We start from the raw sequence: 14,592 nt of genomic DNA, 5'->3' as shown, positions 1-14,592 counted from the left end.
TCCTTCATCCACAGAGCTTGACACACTTCTCACCAGCTGCAAAGCATGGCCATAGGCACAGTAAACATAATGAAGCATGTTGGGTCAACCTGGGCTGTTTGCAAACATGAAGCAGGAGAAGAGGCTGAGCCTACTTTGGAGTGCCAGAGAAGCATTACCTCTGCACAGGGGTTTCTTCTTGACTGTCTGTTAGTGCATTCCTCTGTTAGGGGATTGAGTTATGCTTCCCTTGATTTCCCAGAATTGAAGCTGCAGGTCCCTTCCAGAACCTGTTGGTGGGGCCTACCTCACCCTACCTCATGCACTGGCTGGATCTGGCTGCAGTTCACATTGCCAGAAGCTGATTTTTCTTCAAAGCCCTGTGGGAGAGAGCAAAGCTGGTCTGCAGAGATGTGTTAGGGGATAGGCTTAGGAAGCCTCAGTTGTCTACAGAATCCCCATTCTAGAGATCTGACTTTACCTTGTATTGAAGACAGCAGGGACAGACTTGCAAATCATCAAAGGAACAGTAACAATACCATAATGCATCATTCTGAAGGGATGTTTAGCATTCACAAGACATAACAGAGGGTGAATTGTAATCCACATTTTATAGTTGAAAACCATGAGGTTCTGAGAGTCTAAATATCTTGCTAAGTTACATGACTAATAAGTGACAATGCTTCAAGTTGCCCCCAGGTCCCATCTATGTTTTAGATCCTATGCTCTGACACCTAAGGAAGTGGCAGAGATCCAAGTTATGTTGGGGTGGGTATGCAGCACAGGACAAAAGGGTAAGGCTGGGAGGCAGCTCCCTTGCCTCAGCTAGATAGAGAGAGAGGGAAAGTTTCTAGAGAGATGCATAATTTGGTCTCTTCTCCTCCGGCATATGCCTATCATATCACTTCCATACTCAGAACCCAAACCCACTGATCCCATAGCCATATTTCCTGAGTTCTAATCCTGACTCTGGGACACTGGGCAAATTATTTAATTTCTCTGTGCCCCCATTGTCTTAATATGTATAATGGGGCAAAGTGTGGAATTTATTTTATTGTTTTAAGAATTATAGATAGAGCTAAAGAGATGATAGATAGATAAGATAGATAGATAGATAGATAGATAGATAGATGATAGAATATTTGTAAAGTACTTAGAACAGTGCCTGGCCTGCCTCTAGTAAGAGTCTTTATATTAGTTGTATTTCTCTAAATCCATCCCTTAGTCCCATTTTGGAGCTGGATAAACCAGCACTAGATTCAACCAAGACTCCTTCCCAATTTTTTTTAATGTGCATGCAACACCCACTGAGGTTTCCTAACAAAATCTTTTTGAATTAAAATGTCTGTGGCCCCTGTCCTTCTCTGAGATGTCTCACTCATAGCTTTTATGGCTTTGGCACTATAGCTTAATATGGTTATGACTTCAGCCTGCAGCTCCAGCCCAATAGTTTAGCTTTTGAAGGATAATAAAATAAAGATTGCATAGCCTTTTATAGCCACCCTGAGTTCCTGCATGCTGAGCACAGGAAGAAGGTGGCAGATTTTTGCAGAAAACAGGGCCTCATAACTGAGCAGGGCATACAGCCGAGAGTTCCTTCCTCTATTGCTTTCACCTTTATCTTTCCTCACTCTCCTTATGCCCATACATACAAGCAAAGGGAAAATCAGAACATGCAGGGTGTCCCATCTTTCTTTTCTTCCTCCCTATTTCTGTCTACCCTCACTTTCTCCCAGAACCTGGAGGTTCTTGAACAGAATCAGAGTGGTGGAGGAAGCCAGCCCAAAGCACAAAACAATCTCCACCTACTGCTGTGATCCCTCCACCCTCTGCCTGTACCTGAGACTCTCCTGGGAGCACCAGGGGCAGCAGCTGTGGAGTGGTCAGAAGAGCTATAACAAGCTGCATCTTGCATCAACTACAGGAGTGCATTAAGTACTCGGGGCTCCCCTAGGCTTTTATTTCTAGTCTAAGTAAATAGTTTCAGTAGGAGGGGGTATATATTTTGACATTTGAAAGGGCCGAGAAGATGAAGGAGGTGTGAAGAGGGTATGGAAAGGTGAAGAAGAAGGTTGAGACAGACTGGTGCCTCTAAACATGGTGGTAGTGAGTTTATTATGACAAACAGCATCTTCCGCATCCATCCCTAGGCTTAGCTCTTCCTTCACCCTGCTGGGCCCTCTTGTCTAAACAGATTAAGGCAAACCTGAGACATCCTGCGGGGGCCTTGGGATGGTCCCTTTGCAGGAAGGATTATGATGTTTCCCTCAACTTTGAGAAAGGGAAGACTCAAGAAGGAAATGCAATCCTACCTGTTCAATCTCAAGAACAGAAGCATTTTTAACTGGGTACACTTGGATGAGGGCCAAAGTGTATATCTGGGGAGATCGCTTCAGCAATACTGTACTGAACTGCTCTGTTATACATCTTCCTTCACCCCTACGAGTTTGCCTCCTGCACTATGCCAGGTACTGTAAACTTTTACATCCATTCCACTATTCAAATGCTTCCCCCAGTTCCTCTGGTCTTAATGCCAGCTGTCTCTACTGTCTGTCCCTCAAGAAAGCTCCCTCCCAATATTTCCTAACCTGCCACAGGATGCTGTGGAGCCTCAAGTCTTCTGGCCTCTGAACTGCCGTTATCCCTATAGAGAAGGAAGAGCATAGTTGCTGAGGCCTGGACAAGGAGTCACAGAACTCAGTGCTCTTAGTGCCAGCCAACCAAAATTATTCTCTTTTCTTCTGCTATCTCTCTTGAGTATTTCTCAGACAGTGGGGACTCTCACATTCACCCAAGTGCCTAGGAAACTGTCAGATTTCTTATGAAGGGTGTGTTGCCCCATTTTTCCATTGAGGAATTTTGACTCTGTAACTCTACTACCTCTATCCTTTATTGTTTCTTTACTTTTCACAGACCCTTAACTTTAGATTATATGGCTGCTTAGTATAAAGTTCCTCTGCTTACTCATCTCATCCTTTGGAATCCTTGCCCTGGTATATACCTAGTAGAGAAAAGTATATGAAACTGCGACTTCCCTTCTGGGAAAAGATTTGAGAAGCTGTGTGGATGTATGACTCCATGAAGACATGCCCAGAGCTTTGTTGGACAATCCTTGCTGAGAGGTCATATCCTTATCTTGCTTTACAGATTCTCACCCTCTCACTCCATGCTCAAGGCCAGAGATCCATTCTTCGTTAGCTTCTCTAGCCTGGCCTTGCTGTAGCCATAGGATCCAGAGGAGCACAGAGGTAAGGAAGATAAGAGAGGAATAGGTTGGGAAACCTAAGCTGCATGAAGCAGGAAACCTGTCTGGGATTAATATCCAGATGAGTGACAGTAGAACTAAGGCATCTTATGGAAGAAGGAATGTAGGAAAGGAAAAATGAAAGAGCATGAAGATAGAGCATGAAGCATGACAGCTGCTGCTGGAGTTGTCCCCATATTTTGCCATCTGCAAACAGCCATTAGCACAAGTTGAAAACACAAGAGTAGCCTTAGTATCTGAGTAAGGTAGGGAAAGAGCTTAGTGAGGAAGCTACAGTATTGTGCATGCTCTTCCCATCCAAAGCAACAAGTCTTCTAAGCTCTAGTTATTAATCACCCAGGTCAGAAACCATGTCCATTTCCAGAACTGTGTTCTCTTTTATTCACATAATGCCATTTCCCCAGATCCTCCTGTCTTCATCCCCTTAGCAAACAGAGTTCCTGCTTAGTGTCAGACATTGCACAAGGGGCCCAACTCAGAGACATGTTTCATTAATCTGGTTTTGGCTGGATAAACTGATGGAGAAAAGATAAGATCCTAGTCCACAGGATGTGTCCTAGACCACCTAGTCTGTCACAGTCTGGGACCAACTATTTCTATATGTGTGTAATCCCTCTATGGAGATCAATACAGACTTAGAAATACCAGGAATAGACTGGGTACTGTAGAGCTGGACAGAGACAGGTCAGTTCAGTGTATTTCGCCTACATAATGGGTGATAAAATAGGGCTGGAGTGAGCATAGGGCCACCTGACAACAGACAATGGAGACGTTTTAGTCAGAGCTCTACCCGGATGGGTCCTGTAGTATCACTTGGTCATCTCGGTATGCACGCTGAAGAAAATAGGGATCACATTTATTCCTGTAGGGAGGCCCTCTCAGGGCCAACCTTCTTCACTGCTCCTGCCCAGAAAAGTTGAAGCAAGTGCCTGAGCCTCTGAGCGATCTGCTGAGTCTGCACTCCATAGACCACAGGATTGAGAGCCCGGGACACCATTGCGTAGAGGTTAGCCGTTGGATGTGAATATGGCTGGGCACTGTGTGAGACCCAAAACAGTGAGCAAGGAAAGAGAAGAGGGCAGATGTGTAGAAGAGACCAATGACACTAGCATGGGCCCCGCGGTTACTCAGAGCCTTGTGGCAGGCACCGTGGGATGGCAGATGGCAGACAGCAGACCGCATGGAGAATGAGGGCATAGGAAGCACCTATGAGCCCTATGACCAGGGCTGGGGAGAGCAGTGTGGTGACCAGTCCATACCAGATGATGGGGCACATATCTCCACATGCCAGGCGAGACACACCCATGTGTTCACAGTAGGTGTGGGGCAGGGCCCACTGCCCACAGTAAGGCAGTTTCTCTAGCAGGATCACAGGGTGTACCATGACACAGACATCACGGGTCATGGTAGCCAGAGCTACTAGACCTACCACATGCTGGGCCAGCAACGCCCCATAGAGCAAAGGCTGGCAGTCTACGGTCACGGCCAGCAGCACTAAGGACTCAGCAATGTGGCAATGATTGCCACATGGGCAACAAAGAGTTGAGCCAAACAAGCTCCAGATGAGATCTCACTGGACAAGCCCCAAAGTACCGTCAGAGCTTTGGGCACTGTGGATGTGGCCAGAACCAAATCATCAGCTGCCAGAAGCCACAGCAGCTGGTACATGGGTGCCCAGAGTGCCTTGTCAGCAACCACCAGCCCCAGTAGAAGCCCCATTCCCTAGCAAAGCTGCCATGTAGAGCAGGCACACAGGCACAGAGCCAGGCATGCAGAGCCTCCAGTCCTGGCATCCCCAGCAGGACAAAGGACCCAGACCCAGAGATCAGCAAGTTCTGATTGAAAGCCAGCAGTGCAGGATCCAGTCCCATCTCCTACTTCCGTCTGGCTATGTCCCTGCAGGATATAAATGGGGCCTGTGAGAGGCAACCAGCAATTGTACAGAGATTTTAGATGAGTGGGGGTGAGGCTAGGGCTTAGGATGCTAAAGCATTTGCTGAACGCCCTCTTTGTGTGAAGCACTTTTCTGAGGATTCAGCATATAGTGAACTATGATTTCTCTAACAGTCTATTGTGTTTGGTTACATTCCCATACAACAGATCAAAGAATTTTGTTCCTGAGAGGTTAATAAACTTACTCCGGGTCACACAGCTGGTGAACAGAAGAGCTAGGATTTGAATCTAAATTCATCTGACTAAAGGCCATATTCTTCTAGCAGCCCTCTCCTCTGGATATAATGTCCCCTCATCAGCCCAGGCAGAAGCAGACATTGGGGTATGTTTTTACTAATCACTTGTGCCAGAGGAAGGAATTCATGTTCTCTACACCGAATCTTTCCAACTACAGTGCAGTCTCTGTGTTTCCTCCACCCTAGGAAATACGTAAGCCAGAAAGAAGGAAACGTATTAATAGAATGGCTATTTTCTACTCCATTCACTGACAGATGCTCAACGTTCCTGTTTCATGATCCATTTCCAGAAGCCACTTTTTAAGCTCAGACCCCAAACTTTCCAAAACATTTCATTCCTCCCAGTCTGTCTAGTACATTTTTCCATCTGCTCATGGCTTCTGACACCTCTTTCTCCAACTCTGGTCCACAAGAGCTCTAGGCATCTGGTTGATGAAACTTAATTTGTTCTATAACCAGTATGATTATCCCTTGACTCAACTTTGTGGTTCTTCTTTCCTCTATCCTTTTTCCATGAGAAGCTATGCTGGGTTCCCCACACTGGGGCCTTTTAGAGGGTAGAGGGTGGGAGGAGGGAGGGATCAGGAAAAATAACTAATGGATACTAGGCTTAATACCTGGGTGATGAAATAATCTGTAAAACAAAAGCCTATGACACAAGTTTACCTATGTAACAAACTTACACTTGCACCCCTGAATTTTAAAAGTTAAAAAAGAAAAGAAAAAAATATATTGGGTTCTGTGGAACTCAGTCTGAGAAAATCTGAGGTCCACTAAGGACATAGAAGAGAATCAGGGCTGGGCTGCAGTGGAAGGGACTGGGATTAGATACCACAGTGACAGTGCAACTGACGGTCCAGTGAAAGTGGTAACAGGAGGAGGCAAGGAAACACTTTGTTTACCTGGATTTAAGTGGATAAATAGCCTGAAAGAAAGCTCTAAGGTAGGGTGGGCTTTCCATGCTCCACTTGAGGACCAGAGTTGTCTCCTGGAACTTCGTGAGAGATAGAATCTGATATTCTAACCTGTCCTGGAGACTGAGGAACCTGGGGCAGGTGAGTAGAGACATTTAGTCTCTACTAAAATGTCTGGTCCTGTGTGAGATCTCAAGCTTCCCATGCAGCCCCCTTGGCAGCAATGCCTCCTGGAGCTTCTCTCACATCCCCACACCCTGTCTCCTGCAGAGTAGAGACAGGCAATAAAGCAGACCAGGCCAGGTGCAGCAGCTCACGCCTGTAATCCCAGCACTTTGGGAGGCCAAGGCAGGCGGATCATGAGGTCGGGAGTTCGAGACCAGTCTGACCAACGTGGTGAAACCCTTCTCTACTAAAAATACACACACAAGAAATTAGTCGGGTGGGGTGGCATGCACCTGTAATCCCAGCAACTCAGGAGGCTGAGGCAGGAGAATCGCTTGAACCTAGGAGACAATGGTTGCAGTGAGCCAAGATCTTACCACTGCACCCCAGCCTGGGTGACAGAGCAAGACTCCATCTTGAAAAAAAAAAAAAAAGGCCGGGCGCGGTGGCTCACGCCTGTAATCCCAGCACTTTGGGAGGCCGAGGCGGGCGGATCACAAGGTCAGGAGATCGAGACCACGGTAAAACCCCGTCTCTACTAAAAATATAAAAAATTAGCTGGGCGCGGTTGTGGGCGCCTGTAGTCCCAGCTACTCGGGAGGCTGAGGCAGGAGAATGGCGTGAACCCGGGAGGCGGAGCTTGCAGTGAGCCGAGATCGCGCCACTGCACTCCAGCCTGGGCTGGGCGACAGAGCGAGACTCCGTCTCAAAAAAAAAAAAAAAAAAAAAAAAAAAGCACACCACACTTTCTCACATGGGAGTCTTATTGGCTTAGGAGCCAGAACTTCCTTCTGAAGAATGAGGCTTTGTCAAGTTGCAGAGCTTGACCCTGCCCCCCTCACAGTGGGGCCCTAACGGCTTCTCTGGACTCTGGGAACACCCTGCCAGGGCCCAACTTACCACAAGGCAGGCCCAGTCTTTACAATGCAAGAAGGGTGTCAACTCTCTCAGGATCTAGGAACGTCTCTCCCAAAACCACAGAGCACACACAACACGTACCTTAAGAAGACACTTAAGAAACACAAGAAATTCTTGTACTCAAGTTATGGGCCTTTACTAGGACACTTCCCCTTGGACAAGTTTCAAAGACATCTCCCCCAGATCATCCATGTCCACAACAAACATTTCTCTTTCCATTTCCTCCCATAAGCTACATAAAGGGTAGGAAGAGGAAGTTGAGGACCCCTTTGCACCCCTACCCCCCACCTCAGCCTCTGCCCTATATCTTGTTCTTGGAAGGAATAGCCACACCCTTCTCATCTGCCACCTGCATGTTCTGCTCTCTCGTATTCCCAGCCCCTAGCCTCATATCCTGGCCACACCAGCTCAGCTTATTCTGTAAGTAGAGAGTTTAGCAAAGGACATGCAGAGGGAGAAGTAAAGTGGCATCTCTATTCTTCCTGAGTTTCCATGCACTGGCCTGGCTCTGAGCTGGGTGTGGCTAAGAGTTCTGGAGCATCTTTTTGGGGGTGATGCTACTGCAGAGATGTTATACTACCTTGTGCTTCTTTCTAGGATCAGGAAACCCATGTGTAAAAAGGAAAAGTTTACATAGATCTGAGGCTAGGAACCAGATTTTCTGAATGCTAGTCTGAGATTGTTTCTTCTCCCAGATTCTTAGCCTTGTTCCTCTCTTGATGCAGCTGGATAATTTAGGAATCAGAGAAACCAAGGGGTTGAGGAGGATACTTTTTATTATTTAGGTGCCCCGGCCCAGTCAGATCAACATCCAAAAAGACGGAGTCCCGAACAAAGAGTCCAGTTACCTTTTAAGCATTTTGTGGGGCAGGGGGAGATCTGGGCAGGGGGAAGCATATTACAGAGGCAAAAAACAAAAACAGTTATTCACTCAAGACATGCATTACATCATTTCTTACTTTTCAAGAAAAACCATGTTTTACGACTTGAATTTATTTGCCTAGTGTCCTTGCAGCTGCACAGCTAGAGAAACAGTGTCTTGGAAGTTCTGGCTAGGGCAATCAGGCAAGAGAAAGAAATCAAGGGTATTCAGTTAGGAAAAGAAGAAGTCAAATTGTCCCTCTTTGCAGATGACATGATTATATATTTAGAAAACCCCATTGTCTCAGCCCAAAATCTCCTTAAGCTGATAAGCAACTTCAGCAAAGTCTCAGGATACAAAATCAATGTGCAAAAATCACAAGCATTCTTATACACCAGTAACAGACAAACAGAGAGCCAAATCATGAATGAACTCCCATTCACAGTAGCTTCAAAGAGAATAAAATACCTAGGAATCCAACTTACAAGGGATGTAAAGGACCTCTTCAAGGAGAACTACAAACCACTGCTCAGTGAAATAAAAGAGGACACAAACAAATGGAAGAACATACCATGCTCATGGATAGGAAGAATCAATATTGTGAAAATGGCCATACTGCCCAAGGTAATTTATAGATTCAATGCCATCCCCATTAAGCTACCAATGAGTTTCTTCACAGAATTGGAAAAAACTGCTTTAAAGTCCATATGGAACCAAAAGAGCCTGCATTGCCAAGACAATCCTAAGTCAAAAGAACAAAGCTGGAGGCATCATGCTACCTGACTTCAAACTATACTACAAGGCTACAGTAACCAAAACAACATGGTACTGGTACCAAAACAGAGATATAGACCAATGGAACAGAACAGAGTCCTCAGAAATAATACCACACATCTACAGCCATCTGATCTTTGACAAACCTGACAAAAACAAGAAATGGGGAAAGGATTCCCTATTTAATAAATGGTGCTGGGAAAATTGGCTAGCCATAAGTAGTAAGCTGAAACTGGATCCTTTCCTTACTCCTTATACAAAAATTAATTCAAGATGGATTAGAGACTTAAATGTTAGACCTAATACCATGAAAACCCTAGAAGAAAACCTAGGCAATACCATTCAGGACATAGGCATGGGCAAGGACTTCATGTCTAAAACACCAAAAGCAATGGCAACAAAAGCCAAAATTCACAAATGAGAACTAATTAAACTAAAGAGCTTCTGCACAGCAAAAGAAACTACCATCAGAGTGAATAGGCAACCTACAGAATGGGAGAAAATTTTTGCAATCTACTCATCTGACAAAGGGCTAATATCCAGAACCTACAAAGAACTCAAACAAATTTACGAGAAAAAATCAAACAACCACATCAAAAAGTGGGCAAAGGATATGAACAGACACTTCTCAAAAGAAGACATTCATACAGCCAACAGACACATGAAAAAGGGCTCATCATCACTGGCCATCAGAGAAATGCAAATCAAAACCACCATGAGATACCATCTCATACCAGTTAGAATGGCGATCATTAAAAAATCAGGAAGCAACAGGTGCTGGAGAGGATATGGAGAAATAGGAACACTTTTACACTGTTGGTGGGACTGTAAACTAGTCAACCATTGTGGAAAACAGTGTGGCGATTCCTCAAGGATCTAGAACTAGAAATACCATTTGACCCAGCCATCCCATTACTGGGTATATACCCAAAGGGTTATAAATCATGCTGCTATAAAGACACATGCACACGTATGTTTATTGCAGCACTATTCACAATAGCAAAGACTTGGAATCAACCCAAATGTCCATCAGTGACAGACTGGATTAAGAAAATGTGGCACATATACACCATGGAATACTATGCAGCCATAAAAAGGGATGAGTTTGTGTCTTTTGTAGAGACATGGATGCAGCTGGAAACCATCATTCTCAGCAAACTATTGCAAGAACAGAAAACCAAACACCGCATGTTCTCACTCATAGGTGGGAATTGAACAATGAGATCACTTGGACACAGGAATGGGAACATCACACATTGGGGCTTATTGTGGGGAGGGGACGGGGGGAGGGATAGGATTAGGAGATATACTTAACGTAAATGACAAGTTAATGGGTACAGCACACCAACATGGCACGTGTATACATATGTAACAAACCTGCAAGTTATGCACATGTACCCTAGAACTTAAGGTATAATAATAAAAAAAATTTTTTTTTAAAAAAGAGAAACAGGGTCTTCACAATGCCTGGGAAAGGGAAAGATAAGTCTCACTAGTCACAGAAAAACAGGCAGTTAATTTTTAATTGACTTCAGCTCTTTCTCTTCCTCAATGGGAATTGGGTTTTCTTACACACAACTGAGTTTTTGCTTACACATTTTTTAATTTCTTTTAATTTCTGTTTCATTGACAGTAGTTTTCTTCTTGCTGCAAGGAGCGGCCTGTGCCACTCACACAGACTCTAAAGCTATGTTTCATTCTGGGTTTCCATTCCTACTCTAAGGGTGTGCTTGTCCTGACTTTATTCGTACACGCATGCTCCTAGAGGCTTCAGTGGTGCAGAGACCTGCACAAACCAGCTTCAGACTGAGACTGTTACCATCTGCTACTTCCTCCCCCATACGGTTCCAGGTTAGAGCTCACACTGAGGTCACCACCTCCCTCATCTTTGTTCTGTTGATCCTTCTCAGGGTGACCCTGGCTCCTAGGGCCCATTCTGCTAAAAGGGGTTCACATACGCTTGAGGGACAAGGTATCCCCTCCAGGTTAGAGAAGAACATCAAGATACATATTAAGTGCAGGTGGATGCTCTGGAGAAAAAAAAAGGCATAGTATGAGTTCAAGAAATGAATTTGAACACCCTGTGTTCGGTGCACATGTGCTGTGTGATATGGGGTGGATCAATTAACATTAGAACCATCGTTTAATCAGAATATGTGGTCCTTACCCTGATTTTGGAAGATAGAGGTGAAAGAGAAACATAGCAAAATACTACATTTTTTCCCATTCCTATTTATTCCCACTTCAGCACAACAGTAAAATCCAGGGCAGACTCTAAAGTCAGATTATCTAGGTTCAAGCCCTAGATCTGCCACATGTAAACTGTGTGACTTTGGACAAAATTCTCAACTTCTCTGTGCCTCAATTTCTTTATCTCTAAATTGGGTATAAAAGCAAATGCATCTGCTTTACATGGAACATCATAAGGATTAAATAAAATGACACATGTAAAACAATTACATAGGACACAACAGTGCCTGTAACACAGTAAATGTCTTACACGTTAAGTGTTATTATTATCATTAGCAGTGTTCTATTACTCCTTGAATTCACCCCTTCAAAGCCTCTTTCCACTGCATTCTTAATTCTCAGTTTCATAATCTGATAGTCTCTCTTTTATTTTCTGAGACAGTCTTGCTCTGTTGCCCAGGCTAAAGTGCAGTGGCGTGATCTTGGCTCACTGAGACCTCCGCTTCCCAGGTTCAAGCAATTCTCCTGCCTCATCCTCCCAAGTAGCTGGGATTACAGGTGCCCATCACAGGCCCAGCTAATTTTTGTATTTTTAGTAGAGGTGGGGTTTCATCACTTTGGCCAGGCTGGTCTCAAACTCCTGACCTCAAGTGATCCCCCCACCTCGGCCTCCCAAAGTGCTAGGATTACAGGCGTGAGCCACTGCTCTCGGCCTTAGTCTTTTAATATATCTTAAATTTTTTTAAGATGATTTGGGAACTGAACTAGAATATTTGGAAGCAGAATAGTCCCAACTTAAAAAAAAAATGGCTGAAAGGCAAGATGAAAGATTCGTATTTGATTAAAAAAAGAACTTTATTTGCCAATAGAGCCACAGGAATTAGTCTGGTTAAGACTGCTTCTAAATGAAATGAGAAATGTGATGTCATTGTCCCCAAGCCCCAGCTCTCTACATCACTGTGACCTGGGATGAGGGAGAGGTGACACCTCAGCCCCAGTTCTCAAGCTTAATTTCTACACTGGCCCTCAACTACATGCTCTCTTTTGCACTCCAAAGTTGCTCTCTGAAAAAAAGTCTGAGAAACTCATTTTCATCAGTTCAAAGAGGTTTCCTGGGGTTTTGGTACGTTTAACCTTCAGTGTTTGGCTCATTGTGGAATGAATCCAGGGGGTTAGCTGAAGAGACCTTTGCAGAAGTCCCAAACTATGTTTAGGGTGTAACTGGTCTTGGCTGAGGAATTCCTATTGCTGATGGGACAGGGGCTTCTCACTTCTCTGCTGTTGGAGGTGAGATTAAAAATGAGGAATGAGCTTCCTATCTCCATCCAATCCTGCTTCAGTCCCTACTGACTCAGCATTGCCATTCAGCTAATGGAGCACCTGGGAACTAAGGGATTCCAAGATGCTCCTTTGGAAAGGCTGAGAGAGGGTAAATATGGGTGAGAAGAATTTATGGGTCTCTTCTGTGAGCACTTCAGAGGGGATGGACTCTGAGTTCCAGGCGGATTGATGATCTGCTAGTCTCAGCCGTGAACTCTTAATAAGGAATTAGCAGACAGTTGAAGTTACATCTCTATGGATTTTTCTGGACCCCAGATTTACATGCCTGGCATTCTCAGGACCTGGGGAAAAGTGGAGACTGAGCAGGGAGGTCTTTGCAGAACCACTGGATGGGGCAGCAGCAAACTCAAATATACAAGTGCTTTGCTGTAAACAAACGACAAACTCAGTCACTGGAAATTGACAACTGTCATTCTTTAGTATTGTTTCTGCCTCTTAGCTGTATAAAGAGGCAAAGCAGCTTGGTGGAAGGAGTGTAGACTTTTGAATAATGCTTCACTACTGTGTTTTTTACAGGGACAAAACTCAATGTGGAAGAGCACTCTTGAGCACACTCCTTAAGTCTTCTACACTGAGTTTTTTTCCCTGTATAGTGAAGATTAGGCTATCCTCCCCCAAAAGTGATTGTAAAGATTAGTGTAACATTCATAAAGCACATACTGGGGTCCCTTGAGCTCAATAGAATTGACACAACATTATACAAGGTATGTGACTTAGAGTCAGTTGGAAGACACACTGCCTATCTGAGATGCCTGCTGGAGCCACACAGAGAAACTGTCTTTCTCTTATAGACATTATTGTTTTCACAATACCTTCCCTTCCTCAAAAGAATGCACACCCTCCCATTTAGGGCAACATAGTAGAATGTGGTAATGGCAACTCTTTCACAATCACCCATGGTTTATTTTGTTTTTAGTCCTTAGTTTGAATGGACTTTTTTGTATACAATCACAGAACACATTCACAATTTATGAAAAGCAACAACAAACATTATTATAAAGTCGTGGTCATGTGTTTTGATATTCCAGAATAGTACATTAACCCCCTCTCATATTGAGCCTTTTCCACGTGGTAATTATGGTGTGGCCCAATAAACAACAACCAGCCCACTGTTCAAATGTCATGACTTAGTTCTGGTCTTCCTCAGTAAGGAATCCAGCATTCACTCCCTCTTGTTACCAGTAGCCTCTACCCAAAACAGGTTGCCCATTTTCCAACTACATAACTTTACATATTTAGAAACTAGTTAACGATGAGGAAGTCCAACTCACAATACAAATAAAGCTCACAAAGTGTTTTCTATTGCAACTTGATGAATACACAGGCATTGCTAACGTGATAATTATTTATTAATTGTGTGATTAGAACATGACAGTGATGTGAATGAAGAGTTATTTTTTCGACTTTCATGAGGACAAACCTAACTCTCAACCTTACATAAAATTGTGAAAAATGCAATATCAACAAATGAAGTTTGTGGTTTAAGTTTGGTGTAAAAGCATGTTCTGGTGGAATACTAACAGGTACAGGTAAATACTACTTAGCAAAAGTAAAAGTGCTAGTTTGCAAAATTAAAGAACTTACACAGAATGTAAATCAAAAGGTTTTCTAGGAAAAAAAAGTCAATTAAACTGAATAATGTATTTAGTGCTTTAATAAGAATGGGATTATAACTGACTTAATGTGCTAAATACTAGATTATTCTCTTTATTGTGTGGTAACATGGAAATTGATCAGAAACAAGGAGTTGCCGTCTGATGAGGAACAATACCTATTAAGGTGAACATTTCTGTTGAGATGTTTGCACTGTGGGATGAACTTTGAGTGTTTCTGCAGAATCAGAAACCTGTTTGGTTCTTCCAGATTTTCTTACCTGGCTGTCTTTGTTATTTTTAATATTCTTAATATGTCATGTAACATGTTCTTTCATAGTAGATACGTTTTAGAGGCACATATTGAAGTTAGAAGTTTGGAAGAACAGAATTTGTATAGAAC

General features: G+C 43.8%; 1 protein-coding gene across 1 annotated transcript in view; it reads right to left on the bottom strand.

Moving 5' to 3' along the window:
* Positions 1-152: 152 nt before the first annotated feature.
* Positions 153-14,592, bottom strand: part of LOC106993361 (uncharacterized) — a 100,985-nt gene continuing 86,545 nt past the window's right edge. The window contains exon 6 of the mRNA XM_077964890.1: positions 153-359. Within this exon, the coding sequence (XP_077821016.1) occupies positions 288-359 (72 nt within the window). The 3' untranslated portion in view covers positions 153-287. The remainder of the gene's footprint in view (positions 360-14,592) is intronic.

The sequence above is a fragment of the Macaca mulatta genome, chromosome 14, assembly GCF_049350105.2.
Source record: "Macaca mulatta isolate MMU2019108-1 chromosome 14, T2T-MMU8v2.0, whole genome shotgun sequence".
Taxonomy (NCBI): domain Eukaryota; kingdom Metazoa; phylum Chordata; class Mammalia; order Primates; family Cercopithecidae; genus Macaca; species Macaca mulatta.
The sequence above is the reverse complement of the archived record's forward strand: the minus strand, read 5'-3'. Positions and strand labels throughout refer to the sequence as shown.